This window comes from Brettanomyces bruxellensis, chromosome 9, assembly GCF_011074885.1.
Source record: "Brettanomyces bruxellensis chromosome 9, complete sequence".
Taxonomy (NCBI): domain Eukaryota; kingdom Fungi; phylum Ascomycota; class Pichiomycetes; order Pichiales; family Pichiaceae; genus Brettanomyces; species Brettanomyces bruxellensis.
Genome location: NC_054690.1, coordinates 927,402 through 940,216, shown reverse-complemented (window position 1 = coordinate 940,216; position 12,815 = coordinate 927,402). Strand labels below are relative to the sequence as shown.

The window sequence follows — 12,815 nt, the reverse complement described above, 5'->3', positions numbered from 1 at the left end:
TGCAAAGCAACAAATAAATGAATGTGTAATTACTGAAATACATGTAACGGAAACAGAAAATGAACAACTTGCCTTATTTATGATCAATGACAAAAAAAAATTACATATTTGATTTCCGAAGTCTATTTCGATACCGGTCAATCAGATTTCAGGTATAGTCTATAATTTTTTAGTCCCAGAGTTCGGATTACTTTATCAGCAACTCCTACAATTTTTTTTTACCGACAATAACTGGGTCTCGATCGGTCTGTACTTTATTATTTAGATTGATAATAGCAAATTATACGAACAATAGTTGGACGAGTCTCGGAAAGAAAGAAGCAGAAAGAAAAAATTACTGTTCTATTCAATACATATCTTTTCTTATCATCGTACTTTCTCTCCAATTCGATTGCTCGGAAAATTTTCCTTTTTAATTTTTCAACTTTTTGAATTCAAATTGCTTCACGTAGCTTTTCAAAACGAACTCTAGATGATGAAATCGTTATGCGAAGCTTTCAAACAAATCATTATCATTTTTGACCATACCTAAATGAAATGAGTGTTCTCCTTGAAACGAATCAGGGTAACATCGTTATTGATCTATATTATGAACGATGCTCCAACGAATGTTTCAATTTTATAAAGCTATGCAAATCTAAATACTACTATTACAGCCCGTTTATTAATGTGCAGAAGGATTTTATTTGCCAATGCGGAAATCCACAATATCCACAAAAGCCAAAGTTTTCTAACATTTATGACATTTTGTCTAAAGATAATTGTGTATACAGCAACTCTTGTTCAAATTCTAAACTAAAGAATAACCAGGTGGGCCTGATCTCTTTAATTAGAGAAGGGCCACAAGGATTTAGCTCGGAATTCATAATAACACTTACAAATGATCCCAAGAGATTGGAATCCCTTGAGAATCGAACCAGTATTTTTGGAAGCATTGCTGAGGGATATGGAACAATAAACAGGATTAATAAGTCGTTACTTGATGAACATAACCGGCCTTTGAAGGATATACGCATATTACACACGTACGTTTTAGTGGATCCGTTTCCAGACCCTATTGATGTAAATTTTAGGATTCCTCAGAAGGAACCCTTTCCTACAAAAGAGCAGATAGATTCTTTTCAATTTATGCTTGACGAAGAAAGTGATGCAACTTCAGAAGATCAGTACCAGCTAAAATCTGACGCACAGGCTCTCACACTAGAAATCCTTCATCAAATACCATCTGCCAGGATCAAACCAAGCGAAAAAGTTCTTTTTATATGTAACTTGAATCCAATTACCGAGGAAAGCGACTTACAACGTATATTTTCAAGATTTGGCGACGTTATTTCAGTTGATATTATTAGAGACCACGGAACAGGTGCGTCTCTTCGCTATGGTTTTATTCAGTTTGGAGACGCAGAAAGTGTCGAAAGAGCATATTCAAAAATGGATGGTGCAGCAATCGATGGACGGGTTATTCATGTTGACTTTAGTCAGAGTACTAAGAGAGCACGACAGCATAGAAAATAGACACAGGTTTCTATTAAAATATTTTTACTAAACAAATCATGCGCAAGTTCTGAATATTCATAAGCATACCATAAATACATTAACTAGAAGAATATAATAAAACTGTAATCGAAATAAACTTAATTGTTTCAATTATCTCTTCTCAAGTTCCCTATGACTCACTTGCCCGACCATCAAATCTTTAATAAAGGGAAGATTGTTTAATATGTTAACTCCCAAGGATCTGGCACATACAATGGGTGCAAAATCAGTTCCATAAATCTTGTGAATTTTGTCGACAACACCAAGCGTGGCATTATTGACCGGATATCTACTACTAAAGTAAGGGTCGAGCGCAAACTTGGTACCATAGTCAAGGCCACGTTCTCTTGCAGTTTCTAGTGTTTTGACAAGGCATTGAATATCTGCTTGTCCCATGTTTAGGCCTTGACCTGCTAATGGATGAGTGGTATGAGCAGCATCGCCAACTAACGCAATTCTTTCATCAACGTAATCGTCTGCATGACTAAGTTTCAAGGGAAAACGACCACGTGATTTTGGAACGATCGATTCAATTTCTTGAGGATATTGCTGCTCAGATTCTGTCGTCAATTTTGCATTGAACATGTCCAATCTCCATTTGGCTTCTTTTTCAAACTGTTCTGGTTTATCTCGTGCAAGTTTATATAACACTTCAAGCTCATCCTGAGTTAAACGAGAAGCTGCATTCAACATTAATACAAACTGATCGTCCGTAAGGCCAGATACAATCATTGCAAGTTCAGGTGGAACGGACCACACAATACTTAAATAATCATCAGGCATAGGAAGCTGTGCTAAAGGACCTGTTGGTAAAAACCTTTGCCAGCCGGTAGGTGATCTAAAACCAGTATCTTTATACTTCAAAGTTCCAACAATCCCCCATCGGTTATAAGCCCAGCCTCGTGAAGGTATCTGAGCAAACTTTCGGACGGGAGATCGTCCTCCATCACATCCAATTAAAAGTCGAGTCCGGATCTTCTCTTCACTGGCCAACTTTACAACTGGGCAACCAGTCTCACTATCCGTCGCTATATGAGTAACCTTGTTACCATCCTTTATGACAAGTTTATTTTCTGGCTGCTCTTCGTTTAGTTGGAGGACTCTTTCATAAGCGGCGGCTTGCAGATTGTAATTTTCTATCAGCGTTCCCATACTCGGTGCATCAAAGTCCATTGCGGCCCCACTTAAACCATCATATGTTTTTATGTAATCGTAATTCTGTATTCTTTCTTCTTTGATAAAGTTCCAAGTGCCAATTTTTTTTAGATAGTCTATGGTAGCTGGCGTTATGCTCACACATCTATTGGAATAGTATTTAGGAGGACTTGCATAATAATCATTCATATCTTCTGTGATACGGCTACTCTCCACAAGCATGCACTTTAAATCTTGAAGCACAGGTGAATTTTTGATGGCCGAGGCCAATGTCAATCCCGCAGGTCCTGCACCCACAATTAGAATATCGGATAAAGTTGTCGATCCAGTTTTGCTAACTGCTGGCTTAACACTCGTGGCCATAAATCGTCTTACTAACATTGAATTCATTTTATCAGATGAGAGCACGTCTCTTATTTTCAAGTTCGTGGCATATAAAAGCTAATGAATGAAGGTGTAGTCTATCAAGGCGGTAAAATTAAATATTCATACCGAGGAAGGTTAGAATTTGATCGGTACGAGATGAGATGCGACAGATGATATAAATGGGAAAAAGATGAGGAAGTAAGAAAAAGAGACCGCGGAAAGACAGACGACTCCCGCAGAGATAGAGAAAAATGTTACGCGACCCCATCTTTTTTTTTTTCCTGGCAGGCCATTTTCTTCATGTTCAATGGCCGCTCCGTGTAGGTCGCGTGGTAGAAAGCAGGCAGCAAGACGGGAAGGAAATTAAAATGTCTGGGAAACCTACCGGAAACGAATGTTAAATAACATTGCAACAACTTGGAGGAAGGACGCCAAATAAGTTTATTTCGTTACTTTGATGTCATTGCTTTGTTGAAATTCTTTTATGTACCTTTTTTGTTCCTTTTAACTCAATCGTATAAATCGAGTCACTTTGATGGACAATGCTTGTCAGCCAAATCTCCGCAAATTTTCACCGCTCTCTCAAAGTTTTTCGGTGTATTTATTTTAACAGTGCCAACTTTTTTTTTCTGTTGGACCCCTATCCTCAAAAATTTATTACGTTAGACGACGTCTTACTACCACCACTGGCATTGGTTGAAAATAGCCTGACATTCGCATATACTGCTGGGCCATTTGCAGTTCTTGTCCGACGTTGCCACTTTCTAATCTGACCTCGAGGTTGGTTCCTAGGACCAATTTTCTATCACACGTTCTAACTGCCATGCGATTTTCTGCCCTACACGGCCGTAGCAGACCAATAGGGACCGTACAGAATATCACAAATGATACAGTTACCATCCAACGACTTAGGTTGCAATTTTTAGTGAATGGTGAGCCTAAAAAGCTTCAGATCAGCACTAACTTGCACACTAGTTTCGAGCGTGCAGGTTCAACGGATGATTTAAAATATTCCATCAACTATGCCGTTCTTTCAAGACAACTTTTAGATTATTCAAAAGAAAATGCCAAAAGATCTTTTCCCACATATAGCAATTTAGGAATGCATATATTCAACGATATATTGTGCAACTTGAAAGCATGCAGAAGTGCAAAAGTTGAGATCAGTCGTCAACTTGATGCTGGCGGAGAATTTGGCGTGGAAATGGAAAGAACTAAAGCCGACAATGGTGAATTTATATGTGATAAGCTTACCAGGGACCAGATTAATATCAATGGTCTTAGATGCATGGCTGTTATTGGTGTATTCACTTTTGAAAGGTTTAAGAAGCAGCCGGTTGTGCTGGATATTACTATTCCAATGAAATTTGATGGGCAGACGAAAGTACCCGGATTTAATGAATCACTGGCTATGAAAATACGACAGTATGTTGAGGAATCAAACTTCAAAACTGTAGAGGCATTGTCAATCAATGTGAACAAGATGATTTTGCAGGGTCTCCCAGAGGACGATGCCAAAGTTAGTGTTAGCGTTCGTAAGCCAGACGCAATAGTTGGTGCTGAATCAGTTGGCGTACAATCCGATAGAACAAGGGAACAGATCCATGATATTAATAGTGTTGCTAAATTTGACTCTTCGGCAGCATCAACTGATAAGTTTCAAATACCCAATCTTAACAGTGAATCTCAAATGAAAGTAGAAACAACAAGCATAAGCCATCATATTGCATATTTGGCATTTGGAACAAACCAGGGAAACCAGCTCCAGAACATAAACAACGCTTTAAAGGCACTTGAAGCCAAGAAAATTCACATTATCGCTACTTCATCTCTTTATAGATCAAAGCCAATGTACTATTTAGAGCAGGCAGACTTTTTCAATGGATGTCTAAAAGTGAGTACAGATTTGACACCAGAGGAACTATTAAAAGAACTCAAAGATATTGAGTACAATATTTTACATAGGGTCAAGAAGTTTGCGAACGGTCCACGCTCAATTGATCTAGATATTATTTTGTACGACAACCTTATAGTTAACACACCGGATCTTAACATTCCACATATCAGGATGCTTGAGCGAACATTTGTGATGCTTCCTCTATGCGAACTTGTTCCTCCCGATATGCTTCATCCAGTTACAGCTGAACCTTTACATTCACATCTTCAACAGCTATTAACTGGGGAAAAGAAGGTCGATAAGAACAAACAGGAAAGTTCAGATTTATGGACAATAGTTCCAATACAGAAAGAGGATGGCAGTGTAAGATATATGAAATACGGAAGCATCCACAAGAAATCAAAGACTCAGCTTATGGCCATTCTGAATGTTACTCCGGATTCATTCAGTGATGGAAGCGTGGATAATCTTAGAATGAGTAATGCGATGGATCGTGTTGCATCTATGATATCCAATGATGTTGACATTATTGATGTCGGCGGATGCTCAACTCGTCCAAATTCGGTACAGGCTACGGAGGACGAAGAGCTTTCGAGAATTCTTCCTGTTGTGAAGGCAATAAAGAAGAAGTATGGTGACAAGATATTAGTATCCATTGATACATATCGTGCAAGGGTTGCTGAAGAGACTATTAAGGCTGGTGCTGATATAATTAACGATATCAGTGCTGGTATGTTTGATGATAAAATGTATTCCGTGGTTGCAAAATATGGGGTCCCATACATAATCAACCATACTCGTGGTAATATCAACACCATGACTAGCTTGACAGATTATAACGCGACACCAGATGGAAATTTTGTCATTTATAACGAAAGAACAACGGAAGGCGAGATCGAAATAGGTGAAATAGGAAAAGAATTGTCAAAACTGATGTGTAAGATGTTTCAACAAGGAATTAAACGCTGGCAACTTATTTTAGATCCAGGACTTGGATTTGCCAAAGGTTTGAGCGCTAATGTGATGGTGATAAGGAATCTACCATACTTCAAATGCTATAAACAACTTGACAAGAGGACCGGGCAGTATATATCCTTTGATAATATTCCAGTCCTTCTTGGACCGTCCAGAAAGAGATTCATTGGTGCTATCACAGGTAAGAATCCGGCGAAGAAAAGAGTTGAAGGAACAGGAGCATGTGTTGCGGCGGGGATAGGCTTTGGGTCCGATATTGTTCGTGTTCACGATTACATGGAGATGAAAGATGTTTGCTTGATGTCCGATGCTATTTATAAAGGCATATATTAGATATAGATTAGTGATAATGTACATCATTCACTGCAATGGCTGGACTTAAACCTTGAATGTAAATAATCCAAACAAGGACCGTGGCCGTCTGGATTGGAATAATTACTGGCGGATAAAGAATGGTTGATAATTGCAAACAATCCAGGCAAGCGTTATCAAAAAAAACCCTGCTGGTTGATTAAACGCTTTTTGCCGTGACTTCAATGCACAGAAATATAGAATGAACGATGTATGGAATAATGAAATTGGGGAAATTGGGGATATGTAGAAAAAAAAAAATAAACCGTGATGGTAACCTGACTACAAGAGATGCAGCAATAGTAATACGGACCCAAACAGATATAAAAAGCATGATACGCCGCTAGAAAAAACACAAAAAAAAGACAAACTAGTCTGTCTCCGATTATGATGATGGGATATAGATAGAATATATACTGAAATAAGGAGTGAAAAAGAAAAAAAAACATAAGCAGAGTGTAGGAAAGATATACAAGGGTAGGTATCGGAATACCTCCATAGCGAGAAGTCTCCACCACTCCATGACATAGACTCTCTTCTCTTCTCTCTTCAGGCCTGAACAAACATTCAAGCCTCCAGATATTCAGCCAACAAGCAAACAAACGAACAAATAAATGTACGGCAAAACTAAAAGCCACGCAAGCACAAAAATAAAGACCACATCATCACTACGCTGGACACAAGTCGAACACAAGGGCTAATCAAGAAGAGAAAACCCTTTACTCGGCATCAGCAGTCTGAGCCTGAGCTTCAGCAGGTGCCTCAGCGGCATCAGAAGCAGGAGATTCAGCAGTCTCTTCCTCGTCATTCTCCTCGTCGTTCATTGGGCAGAATCTAGCCAGGTGACCCTCCTCTCCGCACTTGAAGCAGACCTTAGCCTTTGACTTGCTATGGCAGAATTTGGCAAGGTGACCAGTCTCTCCACAGTTGTAACACTTGACTGGGTCAGCTCTGCAATCTTTGGCTAGATGGTTGAAGCCACCACAGTTGTAGCACACAATCTTCTCGGATCTCTTCTCTGCATAGCAATCCTTGGCAACGTGGCCAAACTTACCGCAGTTGTAACACTTAACCTGACGGTGAGGAGGCTCAGGGCACTCGGATCTGATATGACCAATCTTTCCACAGTTGAAACACTGCTTCGTGTTGGTCTGCTTTGGCAGTGGGCAGTCCTTGGCCTCGTGATCTGGAGAACGGCAGTTGTAGCACAATCTCTGGGTCTGAGGGCAGTCCTCAGCCTTGTGGCCAGTCAGACCACACTTGTAACAAGTTCTTGGGAAAAAAGCCATGATTCTATGTATAAACACCACTCGACTAATAAAAACGCACTTCTGCACTAGACAACCTCCTGCTCTTTAATTAAAGACTCCACGGAAGATAAATGAACGCTTGGTTAAACAGTAAGAACTTCGAAATTTGCGAAGGAAAAGCAACGTCTGTTGAAAGGGCGAGTTTTGACTTTTAACACCACCTTTAAGAAAAAAAACTGCACCGAAAATATTTCACTAGTAAAATTTCATAAACTCAGAACGTGTGAGAATTCCAAGCGAGGCTGCTGCTATCCCTTGCCGACTAGTGCATATTTTGTGCTTTACTTAGGGCAAGAAAGCCAAACAATTTTTTTTTTACTTCTGGAGCACAATAGAAAAAATTTTTTTAATTTTTTTTTGTCCGGTTGATAGAGAAACCAAGAAATGCTTTTTCGTAGAATTCGCCTCCTTCTTGTTCTTGCTGAATTATCTTATTTTTGTATTTTTACTCTAACAATATACCGCACACCGTAGAAAAGGCAAGCATCCACACACCATAAAGTTCAGGGTGCTGCAAATAGTCATTATCGTTTTACCCCTATTTACAGTATTTTGAGGATTATTGGATAGTCGACAACTTACAGCTAAATGCACATTTTACCCAACATTATTATCCCAAATGTTGCTTTATTAAATATGCATTTATAGAGTCTTGGCATACAAATTTCACTCCGCCTTCATTTATAGTTCCATACAAAACTTGCCTTGCCGGTTCTTGCTTTCTTAGTATTATTTCTCCTCCAACATGTTAATCCTCAAGCGGAATTTTATCCATAACATATAAACCATAATCGTTCGTATTCTCCATCTCCACATACGCTTCATCAAGCGTATCAAACTGCATATCGTCTTCAACAAATCGCGCTATTATTTCTGATGCTAGTACATACAATGCAAAATAATCTGTTCTCCAAAATTTCATGACTTTATTCCTTTGAACTTTCTCTTTTAGCAACGGCCCAAGCTGATCTATTATATATGAAGATATCACATGTGCACGGATTGCACCATAATATCCGTGAAATCTGCTTTTAGAGATGTTGATAAGTTCCAGGTCTGTAATGAATGGATGACGAGACCTTAGACTTATTCCACGAGCAATATCGTAAAAATATGATTGCCTCTGACCAGCTAAAATGCTTTCCAACAAAGATATATATTTTGATGTTCTTGATTTAAGTCCTGCTATCCCCAGAACCTTAGGATGGAAATCAGGCCGTTCTTCCTCATACTTTAATTTCACCTCCTTACTTCTTCGAGTATTATCATACATGTTCGCTTTACTTACCACATCAACACTTTCCTTCATCTTTCGTATCTTTGATTCTACATCATCCTTTGACTGATCATCTCTAGATTTATCATCCACTTCAATAATTGAACGCTCGCTTTTCTTGATCTGCTCATCGTTTTGCTTCTTAATTTTATCCATACTTCTTACCAATTGGCCCACATTCTTCTTTACATTCTTCATATCAAAACCGCCTAGAATTTCGTCTACCTCATCTTTCTGTATTAAAACATCATTTTCCATGGAACTTCGTTCATCATTAGGCAAATCATTCAAAGAAGCTATAAAAACCTTCGCCTTTCTTTTGCGTCTCTTATTCAATTCTTCCTTTCCAAAACTTGATACCGATAGATTATCAATCACTTGAAATTTTCCGTTTGGAATTCTTCTTTGCCTTTTTGGTCGCAGTAAGCTGCTTAAGCTCCTTAACTTTTTGACCCCAGGTCTGTGTTCCCTTTTTCGCCCTTGTACATTCAAGCTTTTGAAAGAGTCTTTATCTAGAAAAGACATAATGAATTTAATTAAAGTGAACACAACTTAATGAATGTAATGACTTGATTTGAATAAATGCCACTTACGACATGCACTGATTTAATTGGCAGTATATTGTCTTATAAGAGGAAGTTAATATCTGCTTAGAGACTGAATGCAACGAGTGTTGTTGTTATCAGCGAGTGGAGTAAACACACAATCTAAAAAAAAGTTGAGGGGTTGTTAAAAAAAAAGTGATTCTCGCGTAGTAAAATAGTAGCGAGCTGTATATGCTATACCAAGCGAAGTAGCTGAATTAACGATACTTGGAACAAGGAAAGAAAACCGGAGATGATACTCTATTTTTACGATAACATCGTAGAAAAACCTAATTGTTTAATATTGCATGCAATACGTTTACAAAAAAACAATTGTCGTTTATAAGGGTATATTTAATCGGAGATGAACCCAAAATCCTGTAGGAAAACATAACTTTGGACCCAGAAGTTAAATAGGGACCAAAAAACAAACGAAAAAAGGAAAATCAAGTACAACTCACAATAAGACCGGTGAGAGTAAAAGAAAACACACAAAACCAAAAAAGCAAGCGTGACCTTAACTAGTAAGAAAATCAGATTGAATAGAAAGAAATTGGTTGCTATCCACCAAAAAAAGGTTCAGGCAACAAACGGCATATCACTCGTCGTACCATGTTTCTCTCTTTCTCTTGTATATATCGCAATAAAAAACATAAAATATCAGAATTAACAACGAATAGTATTAAAACAGGCTTTTTCAAGAAAAGAAACCTGGAAATTAGATTATTGCATTTGATTCATAAGTCGTTACCTTTGAGCGAAGAATTCGATTCTCTTCCTTCAAATGTATAATGTATCTCGTAACAATATCAAGAATCATAGACTTGTTTAACTTTCTCACCTCTTGTTTTAGACGTGGGGGCTTTATGTTTCCATCCGGAGAGATCTGAAACGAAATATCGTCGTCGCACATCCAAGGAACAAGCTTCTGAAGCCTGGCTATCTTAGAGTTTATATTTATGCGATACTTGCGTTCAATTTTACTATGTGCTTTCCGTTGATGAGAAACTGCCCTCTTTTTTGTTGAGCGTAGAACAATTGAAGATTTGAATGTCTTCGGATTTATCACGGAGAATGATGCTAAACTATTTTGTGTAGAGTCGATAGGGCCATGATGAGAAAAACGTGTATTTTGAGTAGAATGTGATCCACTAATGGGAACATGCGTGATTGAATGATCCTCGGATTTCTGGTATTGCTCCATCAAAGAGGTCATAAAGTCAATTCCTGCATTGCTTCCAGTTGGTAAGATACTTTCATGCCCATCAGTGGCCTCATCATCTTGGGATTTTATGTCGGAAGCAGAACTTGAGCAAAGTACCGGTACTTCGGAGCTTAAACTTTCGGACTGCCTCGAGGATATTATGCTGCTAGATGTTGATGAATTTGTTGAGACATCCGAACCACTTCTGATTGGATGCCTGTAGTCATAATCTTTTGGGATTCGATTATCATCAACAGACTCACTTGCTTCAGGTGGAAAAGTTGTTTCTATATAATCCATCCAGGAACTAGAAGGAATAATATCATTGCTGTTTTCTGATTTATGAGGATGAGAGGATTTTTGGGTTTCGGGAGCTGGATGCTCCATAGGAAAGGGAAATTTAAACATTAGCACAATGCAAGCAAAAGAAAAAAATGCAAAAATGCAATGTATAACGAACAAATATATGCTTTGGGAGGAAGAGGTAAATGAGAGAGGGGCGGAATTAGATTCTAATTTGACGGCAGTAGAGACATATAAAGTGTATTTATATCTTTATAGTTTAATTACAAGCAAGTTATTAGTCCAGGTAGATTACCAATAATTTATTAATGAGAATTGTGCGGAGTATTCCTATAGCCGGGATTTTAGGAGAAACGTAACAATTATCAATGACGAATGCGAAAAAAAGAGTATTCTAGGCAGTACGGCTTGCATTAAATAGCATAATAAAGGAAAAAAACGCTCTTAAAAAAAGAAAACCTAAACGGCTACGTTTTTGAAATGAATTAATGATCTTCAATAAGTGTTGAGCCCGCCCATTGGGTATATCATGCGGGTGTGCTATTTGAGAAGAACATGCGTGAGAGTTTATCTAACGATCTTTTTTCAAAACACGTTATAATGGCTGAGAAATAAAAACCACAACTTGTCACAATTTCAATTAGTACTTGTAGCAAATGCTTGAGCTATGTACGCATCAGTTCTTGGCACGTTCAATGTGCCTTATTGTAACTGTGATGAAGTGCAAAATTACAAAAAAAAATTACGTACAGTTTTGCAGCCGATACGACTTCATTTTATTTTTATATATTATCGTGTGGGTTGACTTTTTACTAATCCGGAAGCAGCATTATTGAAAGGGGATGCGGCGCTTGTGAACATGCATAATAAAGCAACTCAACCAATAATGCTTAAATGGATCGTGCAAAAACTTTTTCATGGGGTGCCAGAGCTGAATAAACTATTGGGATACACACCATTTATGGGAGCATAATTTATCGCGGAGCTTCTGGAGAATGCTCGCGTTTTCCATTAATGCTTTTTTTTTTTTACTGGTGCTTAAGGACATTCACCTGTTTGAACGTACGGCAAAATCGAGATTTATCGGTACAAGTCGGAAGGGGATTTATCTGCCAGATATATTTGAATTATTCTTAATACTTTTCTTATTGGTCTCCTATGTGCTGCCAATAAACAATGCCAAAATGTTAACAAAGATAGAGAAAGCTGAAGAGAACACTCATTATCATGCCAATGAAATTTCCTGGAGTACTGGGTGATTGTGGGGCATTGGCTTTTTTTTTTTGAAGAAATAATGACAACAGTGCTTAAGAAAGTCGAAAATAATGAAGTAACAATACAACCGGATCTCAAAATCCGGGGAAGATCAAAGCCGCAGCACATAAATCTGTAATGATGAAGTAAAATTGACGAAGCGGCTCTATGGAGTAAACCGGGGAAAGAATCAGGTATGATATTACAGGCAAAGAAATACTATTTTCGGATTTGTTGACTTCATGTATCGGAAGTTAAAATATTGCATCTTCCAGAAGCATCCTCGTTTTTCTTGGAACGGGAAACAGCAAGATAGACATGTTACCGAAATCTCGAATGACACCCGAGAGGCTTTGTTCAGTATTTCAAGATGGTGGATGAACATTTTTATATTTGGGCGGGGGTCCGAATAGCACTCTTCTGTGATTTATTATTGTCAACGTGCGCAGAATATGTAGCGCTTAAGGTTAAACATTACTGTGTAGAGACTACACCGCCTTGATCGGAGAGGTTATGTCACGTAGAACAACGAGAACGTTTCCGAAGTGGCTTTAGGAAGGCCTATATGCCATTAGATTTCGAATATCCTGCTTGAGCTGGCTGA

The 12,815-nt window shown here is 38.2% G+C and overlaps 6 protein-coding genes across 6 annotated transcripts; 2 read left to right on the top strand and 4 right to left on the bottom strand.

Moving 5' to 3' along the window:
• Positions 1 to 537: 537 nt before the first annotated feature.
• Positions 538 to 1,515, top strand: BRETT_002289 (uncharacterized protein; the record flags this gene model as incomplete). The annotated part of the gene is made up of 1 exon (XM_041280823.1): positions 538 to 1,515. The coding sequence occupies one exon, from the start codon at positions 538 to 540 to the stop codon at positions 1,513 to 1,515; it is 978 nt and encodes a 325-aa protein (XP_041138614.1).
• Positions 1,516 to 1,647: 132 nt separating this feature from the next.
• BRETT_002288 (uncharacterized protein) lies at positions 1,648 to 3,081 on the bottom strand (the record flags this gene model as incomplete). Its single annotated transcript, XM_041280822.1, has 1 exon — positions 1,648 to 3,081. One exon carries the CDS (start codon positions 3,079 to 3,081, stop codon positions 1,648 to 1,650), a length of 1,434 nt encoding a protein of 477 aa, XP_041138613.1.
• A 799-nt stretch (positions 3,082 to 3,880) lies between these two features.
• On the top strand, positions 3,881 to 6,262 carry BRETT_002287 (uncharacterized protein; the record flags this gene model as incomplete). The annotated part of the gene is made up of 1 exon (XM_041280821.1): positions 3,881 to 6,262. One exon carries the CDS (start codon positions 3,881 to 3,883, stop codon positions 6,260 to 6,262), a length of 2,382 nt encoding a protein of 793 aa, XP_041138612.1.
• A 737-nt stretch (positions 6,263 to 6,999) lies between these two features.
• BRETT_002286 (uncharacterized protein) lies at positions 7,000 to 7,569 on the bottom strand (the record flags this gene model as incomplete). Its single annotated transcript, XM_041280820.1, has 1 exon — positions 7,000 to 7,569. One exon carries the CDS (start codon positions 7,567 to 7,569, stop codon positions 7,000 to 7,002), a length of 570 nt encoding a protein of 189 aa, XP_041138611.1.
• Positions 7,570 to 8,338: 769 nt separating this feature from the next.
• On the bottom strand, positions 8,339 to 9,391 carry BRETT_002285 (uncharacterized protein; the record flags this gene model as incomplete). The annotated part of the gene is made up of 1 exon (XM_041280819.1): positions 8,339 to 9,391. One exon carries the CDS (start codon positions 9,389 to 9,391, stop codon positions 8,339 to 8,341), a length of 1,053 nt encoding a protein of 350 aa, XP_041138610.1.
• A 777-nt stretch (positions 9,392 to 10,168) lies between these two features.
• On the bottom strand, positions 10,169 to 11,041 carry BRETT_002284 (uncharacterized protein; the record flags this gene model as incomplete). The annotated part of the gene is made up of 1 exon (XM_041280818.1): positions 10,169 to 11,041. One exon carries the CDS (start codon positions 11,039 to 11,041, stop codon positions 10,169 to 10,171), a length of 873 nt encoding a protein of 290 aa, XP_041138609.1.
• Between the last annotated feature and the right edge of the window lie 1,774 nt (positions 11,042 to 12,815).